Source organism: Protopterus annectens, chromosome 7.part0 (genome assembly GCF_019279795.1).
Source record: "Protopterus annectens isolate FY-2018-M chromosome 7.part0, PAN1.0, whole genome shotgun sequence".
NCBI lineage: Eukaryota > Metazoa > Chordata > Ceratodontiformes > Protopteridae > Protopterus > Protopterus annectens.
The window spans coordinates 851,240,374-851,262,315 of NC_056739.1; the positions used below are offsets into that span (position 1 = coordinate 851,240,374).

The 21,942-nt window shown below is 40.5% G+C and overlaps 1 protein-coding gene across 2 annotated transcripts in view; it reads right to left on the reverse strand.

Annotated features, from left to right (window-relative positions):
• IARS1 (isoleucyl-tRNA synthetase 1) overlaps window positions 1-21,942 on the reverse strand; it is a 1,809,950-nt gene that overhangs the window by 23,605 nt on the left and 1,764,403 nt on the right. For both annotated transcript variants that reach the window (XM_044077404.1, XM_044077403.1), the window contains one exon: window positions 8,754-8,906. In XM_044077404.1, the coding sequence (XP_043933339.1) occupies window positions 8,754-8,906 (153 nt within the window). The remainder of the gene's footprint in view (window positions 1-8,753; window positions 8,907-21,942) is intronic.

Here is a 21,942-nt window from a genome sequence, read left to right on the forward strand (position 1 = left end):
TCTGAGATCAATATAAGATACAGCAACAAGTACTATCACCTAAAAACAGCAAAAGCCTGTGGGGAACAAAAAACTAAAGATGGTGCGGGACTGGCTGCTCTTTTTAATGCATGGAGGGCCCATATCCCAGCGTAGGGAGGGACCAGCTCATGCCATGACATCAGCGGAATTCTGGGAGTCTGGTTAGCCTGCAACTACTTAACCATATATCATATTCTACTGCAACAGTGAGGCATACAAAGAACATTTCCTTTTTTTTCCTCCAATATAGGTATGGGTTCTGTTACTTTCTTGAGAAGGAAGATTACATCTCTTGCCCAAGCAAGTCTGGGTGGACTGTGGATTCTGCAGGGGAGGGTCTTCAATATATGTGATCAACGGGAACTCAGCGACATAAACCCTGGCTCCAGTATTTAAACAGGAAAGGTCAATGAGAAATGTCCTCCTTTCGCACACAAAAGGCACATTTTCCTCGGACCATTTTCAAAGCATGAAAAAGACGGCCGGGAAAGGACTCGAACCACAGGGGAAGTTGGGTGGCTACCTACAGCTCGCCATGCGAAGACTTTTGAAGGGCTTACTACCACTTTGATTTGCTGGGTTCAAAATCATGAGGTTTGAAAGCATACATCCCTTTTTTTTATTGCCTTTTTCTATGCTGGGTGGCAATTATTTGATATAACGAACAGACTGAAAGGAAAGAACCCGACGTACTCCTTCACTGCATGTCATGCAAGTGTTGGCTCATAAATGAGATGTTATGCAACTTCTGCTGGACATCAACAGGCATGCCAAAATCAAGTAGCCATGACTGACTCATCACTGCCTGCAAAAAATGCAGCTGCCTTGCTGGGGTATCTGTGGAATCGAACACTGACTGCAGAGAATGAGTGAGACTCTTTACAACCTTCTAGGTTCTTGAATATTGTCTTCTGTTCAAAATCAAGGACTTCACCTAATTTTTTTTTTTTTTAATTCTTCCACCAATATCTCCACCATTCGATTAACAACTTAGTGTGACTAGCATTGCTTGGGTTTCAAAGCTGACAGCATAAACCTCATTACCACACAAGTCAAATCATTTGGATTTCAAGTTAAGTGCAAGGTCATTGATGTGGTGAAGAGTTTGCTGATGGTTATAAAACAACTAGTGTGTCATGCAGGGTTGGCAACCACCTGCTAAGCCCATAAATGTGCATCTATCCAGCCTGTAGACAAGTCCTCCTCTCTGATCCATGATCCTTGGCTTATCATGGCATTTCCTTGCAGATACTGCAGTCGACTTGTTTCGGTGTGGAGTGTAGAAGTTTTAAGGGGAATCTAGGCTTGCCATCATGTCTCGTTGCTATTTACAAATCAAGGTATCCTGGAGACCTATCAGACTGACCATTGTTTGGGTAAAAGTTATCAAAGTACATATCTTGCAGAAATTATATGCCTGGTACAGGACAAGACCAAGAAGAAAAAAAAAAGGGATTTTGGTTGGGAGTGGACCAAGACACACTTCAAATCTGCCACTGATGTCAGTGAATTGGGATCTTCTTAATGGAACCTACTGCCAGACAAGAGTGTGGGTACATACCCTAGTGGCAACTCTAAAGTAAGATCATGATTAATGTAGACAAACTTGTTGACAGCAATTCTGGAGCAAGGCTAGTCAAACACCTTCAGACTTGAGGAATTCTGCTCTAGATATGAAAGAATCCCACATTCAAACCTTATCTTCCTAAACCTATGCACCTACAAAATGTAAAACCAAAGCGGATGCAAAGGTCTCTCCTACACCACCTTCTGCCCTTGCAAAGAAAACAGTGCAGAAACCACTGCTCAAAGAAAACGTAGGGTAGTTATTAAGGACAGTGGATCCTTGTTCATAGGATGATACTAGGCTATTGGTCCAGAGTCCCTTATAAGCCTAGCCATGAATTTCACCCATGTTCCCTCAAAGTCAGCACCTGTTTCCCCTGTCCAGCAGGGACACAGGTGGGATCCCAGGGGTATATTTTCTGTTTCCCATCCAGTTGTCCAGGTTCCTCAAAGACGGCTAGAGAGGTACTCTGCTCGATATGGAGAGGGAGTCTATTCCATGGACGGGGGGGAGTCTTTGGGACACAAATCTATCCCGCCAACAAGTTCTATTAATGTCACAGGCCAGGTTGAGGCCATGCATGTGGGTTGTGCGAGTGGAGTTTGACTTACAGATATGCAGCAACTCCATCAATGCTGGGTCTGAGATGGCCTTGTAGGCCAGACACAGGTCACCTCTGAACAGTCTGTATGAGACTGAGTAGAGGGACAGGACTTGTAGCCTATCTTATAGGATATGTGTTTGAGACCCTGGATTTTCTGATGAGGATGCCCAGCCAGTATATGTTTGATAAACACAGTAGTGGTGACCTGTAAACAACATCTGCCTTCTTGGGGGCTTCAATCATAAAGTTTGGGTGGTCACTGCTGCAAAAATGGCATCCTTTATTATTGGTGCCATGATGGGGTGACGCAATGCTGCTGTTACTCCTTATCTCAGATACACATTCAGGTGTTGCTGGGCAGAAGGCATGCCCAAAGGAAAGCTAAAACACTCCTATATGTTTTAAGATTTCTCCAAACTTTGGGTCACCTACAGTAAGTGTAAGTGTGTGTAAGTGTGTGTGTGTGTGTGTGTGTGTGTGACAGAGAGAGAGAAAGAGAGAGTGTGAGCACGTACAAGGGAGTGGGTCTGAAACATAATTCATTGCACTTGTCAGTTTGTGAGATAATGGTGTCCTGATCTTATGGAATCCCATAAGGTGCTCATGTACATTTGCTTAATTCTCTGTTGCTCAAGCTAACATCCTTGCCATCAGGGCAACGTTTTGTTCTGTCAGAGAAAAACTATGCATGTTAATTTCACTTATACAGTACTATCTAAGAGGTGGCATATGTAAGTGGGAGGGTGTCACAGGGGTGCAGCTCCCTATGTGGGACGATGCAGGTGGAGGGTTGCCTCCCTGGAAATATACTTCTAATTCTTTTTGATGGCCATGGTATTTTTGAAGCAGTGTCTGCTCATGCAGTTATTAAACAGCCCATTAAGTGTTGAGCACATCTGCATTATGCACCAGCAGTGTTTCTACTAGTCTTGCCCCTGCTCCAGAAAGAAGCTGTTGCATGGTCTTTGATGGGGCCAAGTATGCAATGGGAATTGCACAGTATTTTGGGTGACAGGGATATGGTGCCCAGGCTCAAATTTGGTATGGTGGCACTAGCATCACACTGTGCTCTCTGATGGTGCACTTCCTCACAATATATATATATATATATATATATATATATATATATATATATATATATATATATTTAATAGAGAGTAATGAAGTGCCAAAAAAGCTTCACTATGCATACAAGTAAAGTAAACCGAAACAGCAACACTAAACTGACAAAACACAAAAAATGTACAGAAAATAAATAGAAAAAAAGCAACTATGTCGATGAATTTCTGGAAACACTTTCAGAGACAATAAGTTGACGAAGGCATCATTGACAATATTTTTATGTCGGGCTCTCAGAAAAATCTTTGCTGACTTCTATGTCTTAAAGTGCGAGCCCTGACATGAAGATTAAGAGATGTACCCAAGTCTGGGCCGCTGGATTTTGCTAGGCCTGCAGAACACCCTGTTTGGAGAATTCTCATTCTTAAGCATGCTAACCCAATGCAAAGTGACTCTACACACCACTCCTCAGGAGTAGGTCAGCCAGTAGCTGGCTTCAGTCAACTGACTGGGGGATGGACAGTGTCTACATCTTGGAATGTACTCTCCACAGCGAAAATCAGAGGTGCACATCTAATGATCAATAATGACACAAGAAACCTCCAGACACTGGACCCAACCCAATTTGGTTTTGTCATGGGCTGCTGGACTTCTTTCAGAAGGTCACCAAAGCAATGGATGAAGGCAAAACAGTTTACCCTGTCTACCTTGACCTGGCCAAGACATTTAACACAATATCCCACTCAGGTATTGTTGATCAACTCTCAAGAGGTTAGATATAAACCCTTATGCCATCAGATGGACAGCCAGCTGGTTCACAAACAGGACCCAAAAGTTAGAACTGGATAGTCATCCTCTGCAAAGAAGCCAGTCACAAGCATAGTCTCTCAGGGATCGATCCTGGAACTGTTCCTTTTTAGCACTGACTTCTCTAAAGTCAATGCCAATGTCAAGGACCTCTGGCTGACCAAATTTGCAGACTATTACAAATTATGAGCAGTCATAGAATCCCCCACAGACATCAATGTTCTCCAGGAGGGGTGGACAAAGACAAACAGCTTGTGGCAGAACCACGGACTAAAACTAAATGCCTAGAAAAGCATTAACAGTATCCCCCTCTGGAAGTCATCCACCCCTGGTAACATTCATATTGACAACACGCCCTTAAGAGTCGACCCAGTAGTCAGAGACTTGGGGAAGCAGACGGTTATCTAGCCTTTGACAATTACCTGTCAACAGTGATGAGAGGAAACCATTCGATGTTGTGCAATTTATAAAGGCCTGAAGGAGACCTTATTTGGAGAATTCTCATTTCTCTGCATGCTAAGTCAATGCAAAGTAACTCTACAGACCACACCTCAGCAGCAGGTCAGCCAGCAGCAGGCTTCAGTCAGCTGACTGGGGAATGGACAGTGTCTACATCCTGAAATATACTCTCCACAGTAAAAATCAGGGGTGCACATCTAATGATTAATAATGACACAGGAAATCTCCAATTTAGTTTTAGTCCATGGTTCTGATACAAGTTATCTGTCTGTGTCCGCTCTTCCTGGAGAACACTGGTATCTGTGGGGGATTCTATGACTGCTCCTAATTTGTAATAGTCTGAAAATTTGGTCAGCCAGAGGACCCTGACATTGGCATTGACTTCAGAGAAGTCAGTGCCAAAAGGGAGCGGTCCCAGGATTGATCCCTAAGGGACTGTGCTTGTGACTGGTTTCTTTATATAGTCTGACTCTCCAATTCTAAGTCCAAAGAGGTCACTGGTCCACTATATTCGGCATTCAGACCTATCATTGATTACAATGCCTCTTTAGATATGTACCTGATCAGGCGCATCCAACAACTGTAATGTTCATACACATTCCTTGCAAAAAGAATGCAGGTTAGAATTAACATGTGCTTTGCAGACTGCCTCAAAGCCCTATCCCTGTACTCTGTCGTTTACAGGGTGCTGACGGGACATCTATGTCAGGCATACAAAGCACTGTTGGACCACACCCTGATGGGCCTCCTGCACATCTACAAAACAAACAGCACCAGAATTACCCACTCTAAACAATTAAACATTGACTGTGATATAAACGGAACCTGCTGGAGAGACAAGTATGTACTCCAGAGACTACCTCTTCTCTGGAACAAGTTGCCCATCCATGTGAAGCAGAGTTCCTCCCAAACCCAATTAAAGTGTAACCTGGACAACTGGAGGGGGAACAGGAAATTCATCCCTGGTTTGGCACCTATGTCTCTAATGGACACAGGCAACCTGTAATTGCTGCCTCTCGCGGGCCCCTGTGCGCAACTGCCGGCTCTCGCGGGCCCCTGCGCGCAACTGCCGGCTCTCGCGGGCCCCTGCGCGCAACTGCCGGCTCAAGGGCCCCTGCGCAACTGCCGGCTCGCGGGCCCCTGCGCGCAACTGCCGGCTCTCGCGGGCCCCTGCGCGCAACTGCCGGCTCTCGCGGGCCCCTGCGCGCAACTGCCGGCTCTCGCGGGCCCCTGCGCGCAACTGCCGGCTCTCGCGGGCCCCTGCGCGCAACTGCCGGCTCTCGCGGGCCCCTGCGCGCAACTGCCGGCTCTTGCGGGCCCCTGCGCGCAACTTCCTCTTCCAGGCCACTGCTTGAAAATGGTTCATCGCTCAGGACCCTTCTTGCACTTACCAAGGGTACCAGAGCTTGTCAGAGATTTGAGATGCATGGCTATGATTAAAAAAAGGGTCTAGTGGTCATTAGCCTAGTACACACCTATGAACTTACAGGCTCCTCATCTTCAAAAAGAAAGGCACAAACTCAAACTATCACTATTAAAGGGTGAAATCAGTGTCACAAGACTGGGAGAGACACAAACATACTTCTAAAGAACGTTAACCCATAACCTATCCTATTCGTTGGCTTGTGTTAAATTCCTCCATCTGAAAACTAGCAAAACAGGTGGTGCCCTCCCACTGATCCCCATGTTAAAAACTTTCAACCATCTTCCAAGAAGTAAAACAGGCATGTGGCTTCTTCCTCAGACATCTGGGGTTGGCTGGGATAATGTGCTGACACCTTCCACAGTGATTTACATTGTGTCCATCACAAGACAAAGGCAATGCCTGTATGGTGTTTAGCTTTTTATTTGACAGTTACAGAGACACTTAGATGACCTGTTTCTAGGCAATACAATACATTTCTAACAATGTGTGTTTAGTTCAAGATCAAAACAATGTACTAGGATTCTCAGTCAGGTTCTCCACTCTAAATGGACCACATAAAATCTTCTGATTAAGCATTTCAAGTAAGGAGTAAAGCTTCAATCACACAGCCCTTGTAAGCAAGGCTGTCAGAGATAGTGGTGTTGTTCAGTACATTGTGGCAACACAACTTTGTCATGAGAAAAAAGCACACATTACAAGTGGCATTGTGCAGCTTCTTCAGAGCCTGCACTAATAACTCAAGCAAAGGTATATACTTGTCTAAAAGTTAGGTCCAATGAGTGACAACTGAAACATTTCCATCTGTGGTAGATAGGTGAGGGAACCCAGAGCCAAGGTAGCAAAGGAGCAGATACTACTACTCAAAAAAACTCAAACCCTTGGACTCCTCAAAAGGAGGAAGAGAAGGCAAGTGATATGGTTGGGGGCCATGCTGATCACAAGAAATAAGGGAATCAACTTTAAGGTGCCATTCTAGAATGTTTGCAAAGTCTCAAGGGTCAAAAATGTGGTAGATCAGTCAAATCAGAGTGCTTCCCAGCTAACATCTGTAAGAATGGACTCTAAGAGGGATCAATGCTGTTTCTTCATCAGCCATTATCAAGTAAACTCAGAGCCATTTCCCCAGTGATGGACACAAAGCAGAAGACCATTTAGGCTGTGGACTACATTATATCTAAAGATCCTCTTTATTAAGGGCCCTCAGGGAGTAGGCAAAGCAGAAGAATTCAATCTCCTCATTTGTGACAAATGATCTTGAACGTTTCTCAAACTCTGATTGATACTGAGAAACAGAGGAAAACTAATCCCTTTGGGAAAATCTAAGTCAAAGCACAGGCAGAGGAACCAAATCTGTGGAACAAACAACTGGGTCAGGTGCTCCATCCTGCACTAGATCCACTAAACCCTTAGCTATTACAGGGTACTGCTACTCACCTATCCTGGATATTCGCTCCCATTCAACGACCAAGTTTTTAAAGTCTAGTAGTACAGCAAGAAAATCAGAAGGCCTGAATGTAAGACAACTAGAGGCAATGTTCTCCATCTGCTTCAATAAGTGACTTAATCAAGAGATGCGTAGCTAAAGGAAGAGTTCTAATGGGACCATGGCTAAAAATCACCATCTTATGTCACAAATTCATGGTTCTGTTCTGCATATATAACTGAAGCTTCTAGTCCAGGACTGACACATGGATGCAGATTTTGCTCTCCGCACTGGGTCCTACGAAAAGGGCCACATCTCTGCTCAACATCCACCATGCTACAGGAAACTGATGTGGAAGACAATTCAGCAGAAGAAACAGACTATGCAGATACAGTATTGTCAAAAACTTAAGCCTATACGCCTAGCATTTGGATCCCTTAAGTCAGCGTGGGCTTTGCATGGCTGCAAATTAGTGGGCGATGATATAGTGCATCAGCTTGTCATGTCACTAGTGTCCAGTTGGAAAGGTAAAACACTGACAGCTATTAATCATTGTGCAGCCAAAGCTGAACAGGTGGGTGCCTGTGACCCTCTTATTCTCTGATCCAGTGACTGCCAAGTGCAAATGTAGGGTCCATGCCCTTTAGGAAATGAGGCAGTGGAAGGTTTTAACACTGAATGTCTGGGAGTCCAACTGTACTAGCAACAAGAGAAAATGGGAAGTCATAAGGTGTGCAAGCACACAGATGTCTGACTTTAGATGAGCCTCACAAAAGGGTGCAAAATTGATTTTATTTACTTACTTATTTTATTTAGAACAGCTGTGCTGGATGGAGTAAAAAATGGTTTTCTACCGCAATGTACATAAATTACTGCAACAGTCAATGGTACACAGCAAGGGAAAACAGTAAAAAAAATGATTACGTTTGATGCAACAGCAACAGAGATTCTACACAAGTCACGTCACTATAACAAAATAAACCATTGTAAATAAAAGTGGATTCAAACACACATGACAAAGGTCCCTAAAATACAACCATTCTTTTGGTGACTACCTGCTGACAAATGGCGATGTAATCCACATCAAATAACTCCTCTCTCTTACTCTTTCTCAATTAGTTTCAAGCCCTAGCCATCTCAAGCCTACTTCTTTGTACAATATTAACAAAGACTTTATTTTAGGTCTGGCTGGAGCTAATGCACTCCAGTTAGCATCTTGGGTATTAAAGTTTTCTGCCAGCAACAGCTTGAACTTCTGTTATCTTATTTTTATTTTTTTATTTTTAAGTGGAAGAGTTATTAAGTTAATGTCTACTATAGACTTTGCGACTATGCCCAAGAACATAATGCAAGCATGTTTTTGTTATAGTCTGATTATTACGCTTACCCTCTGTTTTTGACTCATCCAAGTACAGTTTCAGCCTCCTGCCTCTCAGGCCAAACACCTTTGTAGTTTCATGGAGAAGACCACGGTAAGTCAGTCCATTCTTGCCTACAGGATTTTCCAATAAGAGAGTGCCCGTTACGCCTTTCTGACATTCTGAATTAAAATGATACAAACAAAACAATTCAACATATCTGCTCTCCCAAGTGATCATTTCAAGACATTGATGCAATTTCACAGATGCATACATTTTGCAAAGTATGAGCAAACATTTTTTGTTACTAAAAACTTCTTATTTTAACATCACCCTCCACTAATTCTGCTCCCATTCAGTTTATCTATCCCACTCACTCCCGCTACCCACAAGCACCAACGGGAGATCAGTGCTCTATCCCAGAAAACAAACAAATAAAATTAGAGCATCAAACAACAGAGTAAAGGTGTTTTTTAACCCAAATTTCATTTTCCCCATGATGGCAGTTAGCTGCACTGCAGACATGGAACCTGCAATGATCACCTGCTAGTGTATGTTTGCACTTCCACACAAAGTGACTTTAGCCTTCTGCAACATCTGAAAATGAGGGAGAGACAAACAAAATGGTATCACCACAACAAAGCCAAAAGTTATAGTTAACATACCAGTGTACAGATCTGGAGCAGATATCAAGCCACAATGGAAAAACTTCACCAACTCTTCCTTCCTGCAACATGACTCCTCCAAAATTATACCTGAAATGGTCACATCTGCCCTCAGTAAGGTTACAAATGCTAGTTTTACGACACCAGCAGCGATACCAGGAAGCTAATTTGTGCAATCTAAGATAGGATACGGTTACCCTCTTATGTGCATAAGTAATATAGCATTACAACTATGTCCCTAATATCTGGAAACAAGTTACTGTAGTTCAAAATAAGAAAGGAACTCCATTCTACAGACCACCTTAATCACAGACCCATCAAGCTTCACAAGTATGCTCTGCAAGGTGATGGACAGCATCACCATGAAGCTTATTCAAGCAGACACAGAAAACCACTTTCTTGTTAACCCAACCTAGTACAGTTTTCTAAAATGCAGATATTGTATGCTTAAACTTGTACATTATTTGACAATGTAACCATCACCACGGATGAAGGGTCATGTGGCACAAGCAGCTTAACGCAGTCTGGCTAAAGCAACTGACATTATACCCCATGGCGTAGTTCTACATAAAACTCAAAACTCTAAAGGTAAAGGAAGCCATAACAGTCTGGGTCCACAAGTTAGTACACGGATGTATGCAGCAGATAAGATAACTCCTACCTTTACCATTGTCTATTCGCTAGTGGAGTGCCTCAATGCTCTGTTCAGGCTCCATTCCTTTTTTGCATCATTTGTTCAGATGTCAAAACTGACTACAGTATCTAGGTCACCAAATATGCAGATGACTACAAATGTGGCATAGCAGTGTCCTCAACTCCACTGACATCACATTCTTCAAAGCGTATGACTAGTGCAATAGAAATAAGCTTGCCTTCAGTGTCAACAAAAAGTCAGCATTCTGGCATCTGACAACCCTCTCCCACACACATACATACCTTTATATATTACTGCTGTGCAACAAGTAAAGCTGACAAAAAATAAGATCCTGGGGTCCTTGTAAACTACCTTTCACTTGATACCCTTATCAGTCCATATGTGAAGCTGGTCATTGGATCTCCATGTGGTTTAGAGCTTCTGCTAGGAGGTTACTGCCCAACGCCCACAAGTGTTATCAGACCAGTTAGACAATACTATACTTTATGACTCAAGGCACAGATTCCCTATGCAGCAAATCAAAGGGTAGCAAGCTCTGTCTGAGCTGCAGGCTACAACAACACACACTCCTTTGCATCTTATCTTCACAGAGGAAACCAGCACTTGAAATATAAGACATTAGAAGGCCCATCACTACTTGAAACCTTTTTGCTTCAATTACCACTGTGAACTGAACATAAGACTGCCTCAGTAAAACGTTGCATGAATTGTACTGGAAACATGGCAACTTTCATATCTCACAAACCTTCAAACACAGGGAATACCTCGCTACCATTAAATTCATCCCATCAATACATGCCTTCCAGAAGGAACTGAAAGAGTAGTACAGTATGATGAAACACGGTATCCAGAATGTCAAGTTTCTTTATGGTCAACAAGCCTTGGGCTTGTTCTGCAAAATTATGAACCACGTACAGTGCAGAGTGCTGTCTGGCAGGTTGCCAGATTTCTGCTCCCTGTCTTACTAAACTATTAGTCGAATTCTTAGCTAGTAAAATGGCAGTGGGATGCAAGTGCCTCCCTTTCCCCAAAGGGTGGGTGAGCTGACCCTGGCTTCCCTCTCGCATCCTCTTAGCAGGTGCCACCAATTTCTAGACCTGACAGATGAACTCTAGCTGCTGGGTTGGCAGTCATGCCTCCAACCATTTTTGTCAAGGAACCAGTGCAGAAAACATTTCTTGCCCCATTCTGGGTTCCTTCAAACCTCAGTACTGAACAGCAGACTCTTACCAGAAATCATAACACTACACAAGACCCCTTATATTTAAAATATACCAACTTTGCAGTCATGGCACATCAAGGTATAGATAAAATACATAAGAAAAAAGCTGAATTTTGAAATTATGATCAGATGTAGTTTTCATTCCTCTTAAATGAAATCATAACACCACAGTTAAGCCATAAGATCAAAAATAGCTGTTAAATCACTTCTGTTTTTTTTTACAGAGATATACAGTTTACTCCTCGGACAGAAGGTGCACCATTTACCTGAATGATGACCAACAGTAGTTTACATGCTTAAATTTTTGTTCGAACCTGCTCTTGCCCTATTACCCAAAAGCTGCCTCACATTTTAACATCTTTCAGTTCTTGCCACCCTTTTCCTCCTCTTTTAGAACTGTGTGTGTACAAACATAGACTACAGTTGTGCAGCAGTACAGTTACAGCTATGTCCCAGCAGGCATGTTATGGTGTAAACAAACATCTGAAAAACACTTGCACTTCTCATATACAAGGCATGAAAACTAGTGTGCACACTTGTAGGAACATACAATTTGCACATACAGGACAACGTTCCATTTCCCTCCACATTGATACTGAACTGCATATTAGTAAGTTCAATAAGTTATTGCTAATTATTTAAAGGCTATCCAGTTATTCCACTTTTGCCATGATCTGAACTAAGTAAATACAGTTATCCACAGATTCTGTCTCTTGACTCTAAGGGCTTTGATCTGGTACGTCCAACTTTCCTGTTACTTTTCTGAAGGTAAGTAGATGAATGTTCATCAACACAGCCAAGGTAGCACACCACATTTCTTCAGCCATTAGATTGAGGTCTTTATATAACCTTTTTGAGCACTTGTGTTTTTGAATGTTGATAATCACAAACTGGAATGTGATGTTTGAGGACATACTGCACAACATGAATTTCTCCATTAAAAAAAATATATATATATCAAGAAAAATATATGATTGTGGTGTTTGTATAAAGTACAGTTGTGTACACTTGCCATAAATGTAGATGTTAGAGTGTATTCACTGTTGCAGTCATTACATTTGGGTAATCTGCTGGCAGGTTGCCCTCAGTCTGCCTGAATTCCAAAGTGTTGGGTCCTGCGTCGGTTGCTGTCTCCTCTTCCATGACGTCAGGGGTATAAAACATGCAGCTGACGCCATTTTCCTTTGTTTTTCTTGCTCCAGATGTCAGGTGCCCTCAAAAAGGTAGCAAATATATATATATATATATATATATACACACATATATATATATATATATATATATATATACACACATGCATCAATAAAAACTTTACCTTCATCTACAAGCAAATACACCACATAGGTTGTAGAAGACAGAGAAGGAAAGAATCTTCAGAATGACAGGGGGATGGCGGGAGGGTAACCTGGACTGCAACAGTGAATACACTCGAACATCTACATTTATGGTAAGTGTACACAACTGTACTATGGTGTTCGTGTTTCACTGTTGCAGTCATTACATTTGGGTAGAATCCCAAATCTATGGTTGGGACGCTGGAACTAAACAGCATTAGGTGCGGCTATAAGGCCCTGCAGAACTGCAGTGGCAAAGTCTGCCCTGGACTTAGAGTAGAGAGGCAAATGATAATGCTTTGTAAAAGTGTGAACAGAACTCCCAAGTAGCAGCCTCTAGAATGTCTTTCGTTGGTACTCCTCTGAGAAAGGCTGCTGAAGTAGCTGCAGCTCTGGTGGAATGAGACCTAATGTCCTTGGGCACAGGTTTACCATGGTGTAAGTAGCAGAAACGGATGCAGTGGCTTATCCACTTCGAAAATGTCTGCTTTGAAATAGCCTTTCCTTCTGATCCTGCAGCATATGACACTAGTAATTGCTCAGTTTTTCTTAGAGCTTTAGTCCTGCTCAAGGAGAATCTTAGCTGTCTGTGTATGTCCAAGGAATGCAGAATTCTCTTCCCCCTTGTTCTGTGGATTTGGATAAAAGGTTGGCAGATGAATTGTTTGGTTAAGAGCCACACCTCAGGCATAAATGTAGGATTTGTCCTCAGACACCCCCTGTCTGGGTAAAATATGATAAAAGGCTCTACAGCCATGAGGGCCTGTAGCTCTGAAACTCTTCTTGCTAAAGTAATTGCTCGTAGCAGAGCTGTTTTCCATGACAACAACTTTATATCAGCAATAGCAGCTGGTTCAAATGGAGGCAGGGTGAGCTTTTCCAACACATAATTGAGGTCCCATGCAGGTAATGGTGATCTTCTAGGAGGCCTTAAATTTTTGGCTCCTCTAAGATACTGCTTTATTAACTCATTCACTCCAGAGCAGCTCAGGAAAAGCTGCCTGCTGAATTCCACCATAGGAACAACAGAGCAGCCTGAGCTCATTTTCAAAAAATCCATTTGTAATATGATACAGAAAACAAATGTTCATAACTCTTTAACTATAAGAGCTGCACTAAAAATGTAAACGCGAAAGTTGTTCAGCAGACACTGACCTTTCCAACAGTGTAAATGTTGATAGTGCATATCAAAGTCATAATGAAATATTTGGCAAGGAATGCTGATATTGTGCAATTTTTTTAATTTTTTGGAAAAGCAAAGCACAATATCTTGGTCTATGTACCATGCAGACCCATACAATTTGAATTTAATTTGTTAGTATGAATGTCAGCTTTAAAATGATACTTTAACCATAACTGTGTGACACTCCTTTCATGAGATATTCACAGAAATATGATTAGTATATTATTTCTCATAATTGATAAATAAACAAAGCATAATATCTCATCACCTGTAACAGACAGAGCCTACATATCAGTGTAGAAGTTGTGCATCTGAATGTCAGCTTCAAAATGACGCATCATTTTTGTGATTACCATGCTCCCTCGCAAAGATATGGGCATAATAATGAGAAGTATTGTAAATGTATAATTTTCATATTTGTACAAGAGTAAACAAACTGTGATATCTGTACGTGTGTACAGTGCCTAGACACAGTTCTTTTACCATGATGTAAGGAGTAACACTGTCTTCAAAATGTTGCATTATTTCACACAATGTGGTGCTCCCTTGTAAAGTTATTTACCAAAATATGAAAAAAATCATAATTTCCATAACCTAAGTCGGAAACAAACTTTGATATCTGCGTATGAGTACAACATACAGGTACCATTCTTTTACCATGTTAGAACTATAAATAATCTTTTCAAAATGAGGTATTACTTAGCACATTCAGATGCTCCCTTGCCAAGTTATTTACCAAAATATGAAAAAAAATCATAATTTTCATAACCTAAGTCCAAAACAAACTTTGATATCTGCACATGTGTCAAACATACAGGCACAATTATTTTACCATGTTAGAACCAGCAATACTGTTTTCAAAATGAGATATTACTTGGCACATTCAGATGCTCCCTTGCAAAGTTATTTACCAAAATATGAAAAAAATAATAATTTCCATAACCATAAGTCTCAGACAAACTTTGATATCTGCACATGTGTCAAACATACTGGCACAATTATTTTACCATATTAGAACCAGCAATACTGTCTTCAAAATGAGATATTACTTGGCACATTCAGATGCTCCCTTGCAAAGTTATTTACCAAAATATGAAAAAAAACATAATTTCCATAACCATAAGTCTCAAACAAACTTTGATATCTGCACATGTGTCCAACATACAGGCACAATTCTTTTACCATGTTGGAACCAGCAATACTGTCTTCAAAATGAGATATTACTTGGCACATTCAGATGCTCCCTTGCAAAGTTATTTACCAAAATATGAAAAAAAATAATAATTTCCATAACCATAAGTCTCAAACAAACTTTGATATCTGCACATGTGTCAAACATACTGGCACAATTCTTTTACCAGATTAGAACCAGCAATACTGTCTTCAAAATGAGGTATTACTTAGCACATTCAGACGCTCCCTTGTAAAGTTAATTTACCAAAATATGAACAAAAAAAATCATAATTTTCATAACCCATGTCCGAAACAAACTTTGATATCTGCATATGAGTACAACATACAGGCACCATTCTTTTCCCATGTTAGAACTATCAATACTGTTTTCAAAATGAGGTATTACTTAACACATTCAGATGCTCTCTTGCAAAGTTATTTACCAAAAATATGAAAAAAAAATAATTTCCATAACCTAAGTCCGAAACAAACATAGATATCTGCACATGTGTACAACATACAGGCCCAATTCGTTTATATGTTGGAACTATCAATATTATACATACACACATACAATACATATTCGATTGTACATGCTAGCACTCTCCTGAAACAGTTCTTTCTCAGCATCTTCACCAGCTTCTTACCACAGTTATTTGCCAAACTCATAAAAATATATTTTACACAACACATTTCATAATAGAGTTGTACTTACCATACTGGTCCCTACTTGGTCATGGGTGTTTTCCATTCTTCTCACAAGCTGCATATTTCCAATCCTGCATAGCTCTCCTCACACCATTGTGGATGTCAGTCAATAACAAGGCAATGCCTTCCTCAGTTAGGTGAACGCCATCCCTTCTGAACAGGTGAACATCTTTTGTGGTGATGCTGTCAGGACAGATTGTAGATCCACCGACCACACAAAATGACAACGTGGCCACCACGACTGCAGGTGTTCAAAAATTGCTCTGATTTGAAACCGCAGCCTTCCCAGTGGTTGACTGATGACATCATTCCTTCCAATGTGCAGCAACAAGGATGTTGGGCTCAGGGTAGATGGAACACTTCTCTTCCAACAACTTCAGTGCTCTGCTCCAATGCATACCTCTTCTTGCAGTCCAGTATACCTTCAGACTGGATGTGGAGAAACTCATGTTGTACTGGTTTTCAGTTATGGAGGCATGGCTGGCAGCCCAGTGAATGTAGGAATGGCCACATACCCACACTCTCACTTGTCGTTCTCCTGCTCGTGAAGCCATGTCAGTGTCAGAATGTGGACAAACCTGTACAGCAAAGAAAATGCAAACAGTTTACTACTGATGTTTGACAGATCTATTGGAAAAGTACATATATATGTATATCATAATGCATTACCTGGTTAGACCATCCGAATCTTCATTCCTATCCACAGGGGCATTATTCTTTTCATAAGGTATATAAGTGGTGATGACGCTGCGGAGGTACATACCTACCACCCGTGAAAACACCAAATTACACACAACGACTGACAAGGGGGCACAGAAAGGGCACATGTAACGATAAAAAACAGAGTAAGGACTGCAACTCCACTAATATGCCTAGGACAGGCACGGGACTTCAGGCCGTGGGCGTCTGAAGTGTCCCATACCTGTGCTGGCTACCCACTCAGACTGCTGGTAGCAGCAATGACTCCTGATTGCATGCAGTGCCAGCACTCTGCCTTACCTCTACCTTTTCCATGTACATGTGTCCTTTCGGCAATGGTCATAAGGACTCAAAGGGGGGAGCTAATGTAAAGGGTCTTACCCTGACCTACATACATTTACTACACCTGAAGGGAGGGAAACTAAGTGGAGAGCTCAACCAAGACAACATGTGAAAAGACTAATTCTGCCCCAGGCTTTGTCTTTTTGCATGTGGCCTTTTCCGGGGGGAAACACTGCATCACAGTGGCAGCCCTGAGGCCATTTCTACCTAGGACAGCAGCACAATGGGGCTGAACTGAAGAGTCTCCAAGTTCCCAACTGCAATCCAGGTCGATCACAAGATCCATGGATGGCTGGGTATGCCCCCCATGATGCACCCACCAACACGAGAGAAGTTGGCATAAATCTCTGAAGAGGAACCTTCCTGACCATACTGATATTCATGTGTATGTGTATATGTGCAAGTACATTATGTACATACATACATATCGATATGCACAGATATATATATATATATATATATAATATGTATATATATATATATATATATATATATATATATATATATATATATATATATATAAAAACATCAGAGGTTTTGGAGGATAGCTAGTTGATGAAGAATGGAGGGGGTGGCTTGCAATGACTACAAATAGAGAAAAAACACAATCTGGCTTGTGCATTCATCAAAGTGATAACGACTTCTACTAAAAGTGATAACTCACTGCTGTATTGTAACTGCACTTATTGCTAATGTGATAATGACCTTCCTTTCAGTACTGAAAAGTTATGCATGCTCAGACAAAGGTGATAATTGCTGCACATAATCTGTTGACTAGGCATTCATTATATTACCTTGTGCAGCTGTTGTGTAACACAGACTCATTATCAGTAAGGAGAACACCTGAGTAATTCAGTAAAATAGTATAACACTTACATATTACTGAGCCCTTCCTCCCACGTAAATTCCACATGACTGACAAAGCCAGGAAAAATGCACAAAAAAGATGGTAGCTCCATGCTGGCAGTTGTCAACAAGTGATAACTTTTATCTCACTCATGCAACTACTAATCATAAATAGAATAATACAAGCAGAAGTGATTTCTTGTCTGCTTATTTTACATTATTTAATTAGTCAGTGGTGTGTATGATGTCTTATATGCTGGCATATTACACTATAATTACATTTCTGTGCTGTATTCTAAGTAATGTAACCATATTTAATTTTCAGACTTAATTTCTATGTTTCCCCACTAACCCCTCCAGTTGTTTGCATTGTGTATGCACAAGCACCAAAATGGCACAATCAACTATTTTGCTCAGTGGTCACATCAGCAGTCAGACCATGTACTTCCCTGATACACAATTAATTATTTCCCCAAGCAACATCCTCATTAGTATGTCCAGGTATACATGCATCTAAATAACATGTTTTACCAAACAAGCCTTCAGTAACATTTCCTAGTATGTACTACCACCAGCATGAACACTTCACCCAAGCAACCCCTTCAGTAGAATGTTGAGGAATGCACAATCACCAAACCTAAACGCTTACCCAAACAAAACGCATGTAACATTTTTTAGTATGTACAGCCACCAAAATGAAGAATTCACCCAAGTGAGCCCTTCAATATAATATATGCACAGGCACCAGAATGAAAGATTTTCCCTAAACAACCATTCAGTAAAATTTCCTCCTATGTACAAGCACCAACAGGAAAATCAACCAAAATATAATTTCTCTTGGATGGTTGAAGGGTATGTGCAGTCATCAGTAAAATTATAAAAAATGGACGTAGGACATGTACCATTCCTTTCTTCAAAATTTTAAGTCACCCCAATTCATATCTCATTTATGACAGATTTGCTGTAGTAATCACCACTAGTGCAAAAAGAACATTTGGTGGGGTTGCTGCCTGTCACCTGACTCACAAGATATTCCCATTCTCAACAGCAACATGGATTTCTCACTCTGCTTAGGCGTTTCTAAAATTGTTGAACACTAAGACATGTTACCTAGTCTAGATAGCTTGTCTTCTGATAGAAGACATAATTTACCAGTGATTCAGTACAACACAGCCAGCTCCCAGGATGACAAAATGGCCAGATGGATTAGCCAACCATGCAACATCTTTTCTGTGACACTAAAATGTTGATGTATGCACAAGCACCAACATGAAGCATTTCCCTGAACTACCCTTCAGCAATAGCTCCTAGTGTCTGCAATCACCAACATGAAGCATTCACACAAGCGACCCCACGTTTCATAAGCAATACAATGCATCTATGAGAAACACCATCTTGGTCACCTGTCTAGAGGTTAAAAAAAAAAAGACAAAAAATAAATAATAAATAAAAACATACACAGAATTTGCCAGGCCAAATAAACGAGGCAAAGAAATCTCAACATTCTGCGAAAATATGTGCAGCTGAGATGCCTCCAGCTCTCACGCACAGCAAATGCTTCTCATAAAGCAAGAAGGATTTGATGTCAATATCGCATCCAACTGACAACATCCGCTGGATAATGAAAAAAAACAAGAGTGCAAGAAAATATAATAAATATATATATAAAACATTGGACTGTGTCAACTAAAAAGAGCTGTGGGTAGTCTCTTAGAAGCCAGGTCACAATATATGCCTTGAATCTGTACCCCAAATAATTTATATTTATATGCTGAACATATCATCAGAAGTAATAGGTTGGATGAATTGGAAGTTGGACAGAAAATATCAACAAAACCAGATATGCTATGCAGATACTCTCCAGCAAAGACAGGAATAGCTGGTCAAGAGGAAGTCAACACTCACACCACACCACATGGAACACATAGCCCTCCAGAACATACACCAGCACTGCTGTGTAAATTCCACCATAAAGATAGACAACATATACAAAACACAGTACATGCTGATAAATTTCTTATAAACAGTTATGTCAAAAAGGATCATTATACATTATTATGTTCTGTAACAATTTGTGATCCTTTTTAATGTGTCTCTTGTGCCACCATGCTGTTCTTGCATTACATTATTCCTTCATCTCCATAAAAATAATGGAATTTTTTGTGTGTCTGTGTTGTGGAATGAATGATAACACTGAGTACAAGCAAACAAATGCAAGTGCGATGTTTCACCAACTACCTACTATAGTCATCAGCACAACAAAATAAATTCTCAACAATGACACATCACTGTCTTATGCAAAGCTCTGCATTTATAAACTACTTTGCTAACCAAAAAATTGAGCTGGCCCATGGACTCTTTCAGCAATATTCTAAGCAACAAAAATTAAGGTAAATGTTAGACAACTACATGTACATGTAGCCAATCAAGCAACATGTTTTTGGAAGGTGGGAGGAAACCAAACATCCTGGAGGAAAAAAAAAACTGAATATATATTGGTGAACATAAAAAGTTCATAGGCTCAGTGAGTGGAGGTGAGCATAGACCCTGGAGCCTAAAGCAAACATTTTACAACTGAGTCACCATATCCGGAAAGAGTTCTGTTACCAAGTGGCATAAGACAAGTTTTAGGACTTGAGAAAAACTGGCATAAATATCAGCCTCAATGCCCTACAGTTAGCAATATGCTTATAGCTGCTTGACTGAAGTAAGAAAACAATACAGGATCAAGACATATAAAAAAAACTACAAAATAAATGATACTCCCTTGTTATAAACAGTTTCTACAGCTTTGTCATCAAATCATACTCTGAAGTGTAAGTGGTTTAAATACAGAGGGAAAGAAAACTGACAGCTTAGAATTACCCCTTCAATTACAGTAATTTCAGAGTTTATAGCAAGAAGAGCGGGACAATGACATCCCTAGTTGACACAACCTCTTTGTTTATATACAGTGCAATACGGTTTTCTTACAACAGGCACATGTTAGTCAAATGAATGAATGAACTAAAAATTAAATACAAATATAATATATGATTATAGGACAAAGATGAAAAAAAAAAATTACACCCAATGTTTTTATCCAACTCCTACTCTTTAATTACAGCATAAACCTATCTGGAAATATAGCATACAGGATTAAAAGGTTAGAGCTGCTAACAGTCAAATGGGCCTAATGGATTTATTTACCTAACCTAAAATAAAAACACAGTTCTGCCTACTCTAACAACAAATACACGGGACCTTGCCAGGTTATGTGATAAGCAGATCCACAGTCTAGAAATATGTGAAGTTTCTCATTTAAAATTATCTACATACGCAAAAAAAAAAAAACATACCATCAGCAAGTAAGCTGCTCGTCTTTAACCTATTTATTGCACCTGATCTATACATATATATATTACAGTATGGTTGTTACCTGTTCTGCTTATTGATGTATGCATGTTAATGCTACATCAATGTTGGGCTACGCAGTTGTAGTTGGTGTAACTTTTGTTACTGTGATTATCTGTTGAGCTTGTCTCCTGTGGGCTCTGCTGAAAAGTGACACTTAGCACAACCACATTATCTTAGTCAACATCATTACCGGACCGGTAGAAAACAATCATTAGCGGACCGGAGTTCCACTGTGGCAACCCCTAAATGGGAAAAGCTGAAAGACACAACAACATCCCTCAGGAAACGTCTGCTAACACAAACCCTTTTACTCCTCTAACTTTTTAGGTTTATAAGAGCAATATTTAATATTTACAAATTAACTGCTATTGGAACATCTGTTCAACCATCCTTCTAAAAAAATATATATCAGTACCCATTAGACTATTCTAAATACTCGGTGAAGTCTCATCCTAATCTACTCAACCCAGCAGTGCACTGTTCCGGAGTACATACACACTTGCTATAATGAGGTAACTGCTATTGGAACGTCTGTTCAACCCTCCTTCAAAAAAATAAAATCAGTACGATCCATAACCACTCACAAACACTATTATAAATTACAAAAAACACATTCATCACAAAACAGCAGCAGTTACTTAAAAAAAAACAAAGAAAAGCAATCGCAACAGTCTACAGCAATCCTGTTAACGGTATTTGTTCCTTCAGCAAACGCAACATATCATTTCTGCTCTTTAGCGGGAGGGTTTTTTTGTATATAGAAAGATGGGATGAAGAGAAGGATTGTAGGTCCAACGGCTTCTATTCTTGCTGAAATACTATTTGAAAACTTGTGCTGCTGTTTATTTTTTATTTTATTAAATTGCAGTTTATACTGGAATCTGAGCCAATGGAGTTTTTACTGAGAAAACTGGCTTAGATTTTGCATGTTGAGCTAATTATATTCTAGATTTCTACGGAGGTAAACAGCATATTAGTCAGGAGATGGGGACTTT